General features: G+C 32.1%; 1 protein-coding gene across 1 annotated transcript; it reads right to left on the bottom strand.

Moving 5' to 3' along the window:
* Positions 1 to 3,383: 3,383 nt before the first annotated feature.
* LOC21409591 lies at positions 3,384 to 4,136 on the bottom strand. Its single transcript, XM_010097920.1, has one exon. It carries the CDS (start codon positions 4,134 to 4,136, stop codon positions 3,384 to 3,386), a length of 753 nt encoding a protein of 250 aa, XP_010096222.1.
* Positions 4,137 to 6,301: the final 2,165 nt, after the last annotated feature.

Below are 6,301 nucleotides of genomic sequence, written 5' to 3'. Positions count from 1 at the left end.
CGTAAGTTGCATGATGGCCCATCCGTGGCATTCATGCACTAATTCTCTTGAGCGTGAGAAGTATGTAGCATGTGCGCAGGTGCTGCGCGGAGACAACAGCAGTAGCAGGCAGGCAGTGCAGCGGCTCGACTCCGCAGTTTCTCTCTCTCAAATTTTGTTGATATTCTCGTTACTCTTTCGGGGTGATTTCCCCTAATCTACTTAAATTCTAAAATTACAATAATTCTAATCATTGAATAAAATTATAAATAATTTAAAAAATAAATTTAACCAATCTATAAAATCATATAATTAACGATCAAATTCATCATTCATACATTTATTAACATGAATAAATATAAATATTCATAAATGTAAGAGTTTACCTATCACATACATACATAATTAAATATCACATATTTAATATATTAATTTTAATTATTAAATAATTGGAGCATAAATTAATATCGTCTATAGACCTTTGTGACACCAATTGTTAGTTTCCGAATCGAATTCGGATGTGAAGCGTGAGGTTAGCGAATCATTTATACCAACAATTTTCACAAAACTTTTGAGATACTCCATATATTATATTAATTTATGCACGAATAAATTAATCATATTAATTTATTTAATAAGAACTCAATTATGAATTATACTCTACGGCCGATTAGGATGATAACTTGAGTTCTTTGACCACGAACAATCTTTGCTCCAAAGTCTTGTGTTTAGAAAACCAATGTCTTCCACGTCAATTCCTAGAATCTACGAAGAGGTGTATGTGGGCACACATGAGACAAAACAGGTTAACATAAACACTCAAATTTTTACAAACACCAACGCATGCACGATGTGAAATTTTTAGAGAAAAATTTTTCCTTCTCACACTAAGAGAATTTCAGCCACACTAAAAACAATAGGTCAAAATTTGTGTCTCTACAATTTTCTACTATCTCCTTATTTATAGAATAGTAGTTAGACTCCTAGAAGAAGTCTCATCTTCATCTCTAAGATAAAGCTGAATTTGGAACAAATTCTCCCTTCCTTTATCCACTAATGGCCGGCCATAGATAGGGGATTTTATCCCTGTGTAGGCGCCAATATCAAATAGGAAAGGAAGAGAAAATCATCATTTATCCCGCAGTCCAATTTTGGCTCAAATTCAAAATCAAATTTAAGTCAAACTTAAATTAATTTGAATTTTAAATAGAACAACTTATCAAATAAGTTTGAATGAATAATTCTAGATGTGTTCACACTATGTGTTCATACTATGTGTTCACACTGTATGGTCACACTGCGCATTGCATTCACACTATGTGAACACCTTCACATAAGTGATCCAAAATTCAAATTCAAATTTAAATAATCACATTATTTAAATGATAATTAATTCTCAATTAATTATCCTTGAGTGTTTAATTTTATAATTCTGTAATTCTAAAATTCCTATTTTATCCTTAAGTGTCTTGTAGAATTACAAAGACGACGTGGAGACTATGGACCTATAATTTCAAACTCCAATAAAATTAATAATTAATTAAACACTTTAATTAATTAATCTTATTAATTCCAATAGTTACTCCAATATAAACTTAGAATTGAACTCTCGTAATTATAGATATAAATTACTTCTAAACCGTGAAGTGTCCGTGTGATGTAGTCATTGCATATAGATCAATCATCCATAAATAATTCATAATTAGAGCTAGATGAAATCCCTTAACCTCTCTAATTACATGTTTATCCTTGAGTACCATTGATTCTCTAATGGACAGTGATTCATAAAACATATTCATAAATCGGAGCTCCTACTGGTCCAAGTACCGAATCAACCCTAAAGAGAATTATCTATGTACTTCTTTCTCAAGAAGGAATGGATTCCATCTCGTATAATAACATTCCCGGCTATCTAATTCATTATGTCTTCAAAATACAAGGAATAGGATTCAGGATATCGAAATCCGTACCGAGTAAATCAAAAGACACAAATCTATTAATAGGAGTCTACTAAGAACTCAAGATTAAAATCATTCTATATATGACCATCAATAGACTCAATTTAGAATTTCTATACTTAATGGAAATTATTAGAAATTCATATTGTATTTGTGTCCTTGTTCCACATAATCTCATTATGCGAAATACACTCATTCATTATCTCGCCATATTAACAATGCGGATAACATCGTTCCATTCTAAATGGGAATGACATGTATTAATAATGTTTTAATTGAAGATTTTAAACTTTGATTAAATTCATTATGAACATCATTTTTTTTATTATTATCCTTAAACATTATCCTCTCGTATATAACACTTATATACAACGTTTAAGGTCACATAAATAATCATGAAATTTTCATTAATATTCATAAAATATTCATAAATATATGCACATAAAATAATGAATAAACTCTTTTATTAAATAAATATTAAATATCCTATTACATCTCATACTTTTAGGACACCATTCTCAACAGTTACGTATTATGTCTGATATATTTTGTGTGGTTTTCTCTTTAAAGGCATGTTATAATGTCAGACGGGGTCTGATGGGGCTCTAAAGTATTTATAATCCACTTTAATAATCTAATTGTTCATCATGCACTATTCAAGTGTTGCTTTGTGTTAGTGTTTTAATAGCTGACGGATTAGAGGTGAAAGTTCAAGCCACTCCAGTTAGGTCTGATCTGTTATTTTCACCAGATAAAAGGGAGAGAACCGGCCTAACTCAACTCTAAAGCCCAACAGGTCTAGGACCAAGTCTGGCCAGCTTGAAACTTTATGAGGTATTGTTAAAAAGATTTTCTAGAAAACGAGGATGGGCAGCTTGAATAAACTTCGGGCTCAAAATTTCAGTTTAGTTCAGACACTGAAGCAAGTCAAACTGGAACCGGACCAACAATAATAGCCTTAGACTGCCAGTTGGCCCGGTCTAAATTTGCAACTTTAACTGACAAAAAGATGTGTAATCTATACCATGCAAGCATGTGTCTAATTTTTTTTTTCCCCTTGTTTTGTTCTGCTTCTGTATGTTTCTTGCCTTCGTTTGTTGGCTTCCTTTTTTTGTAATGTAGGCCTTTCGGTCCCTGTTCCCGGTTGAATGAAATTCGATTTTATAAAAAATATACCATGCAAGGATGGGTCAATGGTTCAATGTGTAGCTCTTTCAGCAAAAAATCTTCAATAAAAGCACATATGAAATTTACATGATACATATTCTACCAACAAACAAATTAAAAAAAAGATATTATTATAGAGGCCATGATAATCAGTACAAAAGACCTCAAAAATAACATCCACCTAAAAAATCATTTACATCAACCACTGAATAAATTCCTAGAATCAGATTCTTGATCCCTTTTATCAGCACTTGGGGGAAACAAAAAAAAAAAAGGGTACTAATTATCATCATGTGTAATAATATCCATGTGGGGACCATCAAAACCAAGAATGTCGACAAAGACGACATAGAAGACATAGCTAAGCAATCTCCGCATCTGAATGTCCGAAAACACAACTAGAACGAATGCAACAACGCCGCCCATAGCGTAGCCAGCACCAAACATCTGAGCGCCGACGATCGCACTCTCGACTGATGACAAGGTCGTTACAGAGTTAAGAAAGTAGAAAATGATGAATGCCACTAAGCCAGCCAAGACGATACCATTAAGGGCATGAACTTGTACTAGTCTACGGGTATTAATCTGTGTAGATGACCTTGTCATGACTCTGTTAGATCCCAAGTTATGATTCTGATCATGTGTAGCAGCAGTAGTAGTAGTACTAGTTTGTGAATGAGCTATAATTTTTGTAGCGATTGGACGGTCGGGAATGTTGCTACTAGAATCTGATGACAAAGATGACAATGATGATTTTGATCTTCCTTTTCCAAAAAGGGGAACCAAATTGTTTTCTTCGGCGCGGCATTTGCAAACAGGGCATTGTTTGGATTGTGAGAAATTGTTGAGCCATTTGTAAAGACAAGGCCAGCAAAAGAGGTGGCCGCAGAGAGTCACTACTGGATCTACCGGCACTTGGTAGCAGATGCAGCAGTCGAAGTCGTTACTAGTACTCATATTGTTGTCACAACTCGTATCAATCGGGCAATTACTTTTGGATACAAGACAAACTCCAATTTGCTTTGTGTCCATGTTCATGTGAATTTTTGTGAAGCCAATCCTGCAGACGAATATGGTGGGAATGATATTTAGTACTACTAAACAATATCATGTAAAGTTTATTTAGCTACAACATAAGAGAAGAAAAAAGATAAAATACAGGATATGGTACTTGGTGAGCAAAACAACTGAATATAAATCAAAATTGACACAAATTATTCAGTCTTTTGGAACTTTAAAGCACAGATAGTTAAGCCGACTCCTCTTTTTTATTTTTTATTATTTTTTTTTTCTCAATACCAAAAACAAAACCCGCAAATAAAATACCATATACGTACATAATATACATAAATTTGCTCTGTATATGTTCAACACCATCGTTATCATATCATCAAGTAAAAAAGGGAAAGATTACACAATACATATATATATATATATATATATGCATGCATATGTATAACTTAGTGGTTTTCACCTGGTATGATGAGCGTTGCGATTTCCTGGTCAAGTGATTTTCTTTATGGAATTAGCAAAAAAAGTGATTTTTCTTTATGGGTTTCCAATATGTTTATATAGAGGAGCACTCAACTTAGACTAGTTTGAAAAGGATTCCAACTTTTACTCACTCACAATCGTTAATTCGTTTGACTCCTTATAGGTGGGGTTTTTTTAAATAATAATAAAAATTTTACCCACACAAAGTCACTAATTTTCTCTTTGCGTTGCAATTATTGGCATGTGCTATAATATTTCACCTCAATATATGTATTAGAATTACTTCAAGTCCAATTACAATTTTAATATTTCAAAACAACCAGCGTAATAATTGAAAAAAAAAATTGTACTATTATGATAATTTCTCTAAAAAAAAATTAACTCTTTTGATAATTTATCTAGGCGTAGTCCTTTTTTATTTTTATTTTTTATAGCCTTTTCTTTTTTTTTTGTTTTTCTCTTTTAGCCTTTTTTTTTAGTTTTTTCTTTTTTTTCCTTTTCCCCCTTTTTTTTTTTTTTTTTTTTTTACATATTTTAGCATTTGATTTTTTATATATTTTCAAATATTTCTTATTTAAATCTAATGGTTATTTAAAATATTTTTTTCCTATTTACCCTATTGAATTAATTTATTCTGATCAAATGTGTCCCTATAGAAACATTTTTTATCTGTAATTCTCATAAATTTTAGCTTTAGTTGTGAAACATTTTACGGCATCGTTCATTTAAGTTTTTAATTACAGTTTTACTACAGTTAAAAGTTATCACAAAAAGTCAAATCTAACTTTTTTTGCTATAGTGAAAAACTCCCACATAAAATCACATCTCAATTCGAATTTAAAACTCGAATCCGCGAACCGAACGAGGCCTACATGCTAACTAAGTGCATGTAACGTTTTGTATGTTTTTTTTTTAATTTTTTTTTTTGTCTTTTTTCTTGTCTTTTGCTTTAGATACTTTTTCCTACTTTAGTCTTTATTTCTTTTTTCTTCACAATAATTTGTGTCATATAATTTAATTTGTGTTTCCATTTATACGCTTCATCTTTTGTACATTTATGCCCTTTATCTCCCTCTTCTATAAAAAAAAGTAATAATTACACTACATGGTAAAATTTCATATTTTAAATTGAAATTGATAGATCTGAATTTACGTCTGGTGTTCTAAATGATATTAGAATACTGCCTAAAACACAGCTTAATTAATTAAGATCCGGGTTAATTATGTTTAGTTGCTCGAGCAGAATAAAGTTCGGTGCGCACACCTACATCTGCGGGGCCACGCCCAGACAGTGAACATTTCACTATGTTCTAGAAATTATAGATACCAGGTGGACTTATTCACTCAAGGACTCCCTCCTAGACAATGACGCCGTTATGACGAATCTCCACAGTGATTGTTTAGCGTGCACATTTTCTATTCACCTGGCGAACTCCATTCGACCGGCAGAGCTTCCTTCCGAAAGCAACACATCCATATCCCGAAGGACGATCTCAACAACTCACAAGGCTCACAAAAACTCAAAGACGTCTCTATGAATATTTTCTTAGTAATAAGCTCTCAAATTCACAGACTTTTTCTCTAGAGATGTTCTATTAAATCCATACCCCATAAATGAGCATTCTAGAGCCGATTATATAGAACTTGTACTCTACGACAACTTTAAATAACTTCATCAATATCCAATAATGATCTCTTTTTTT

The sequence above is a fragment of the Morus notabilis genome, unplaced genomic scaffold, assembly GCF_000414095.1.
Source record: "Morus notabilis unplaced genomic scaffold, ASM41409v2 Scaffold115, whole genome shotgun sequence".
In the NCBI taxonomy this organism is placed as follows: Eukaryota; Viridiplantae; Streptophyta; class Magnoliopsida; order Rosales; family Moraceae; genus Morus; species Morus notabilis.
Note: the sequence above shows the minus strand (reverse complement) of the source record. Positions and strands in the feature narration are given on the sequence as shown.

Bases quoted from the DNA above. Each gene is read 5' to 3' on its own strand.
- LOC21409591 (XM_010097920.1), bottom strand. From the start codon at position 4,136: ATGGACACAAAGCAAATTGGAGTTTGTCTTGTATCCAAAAGTAATTGC.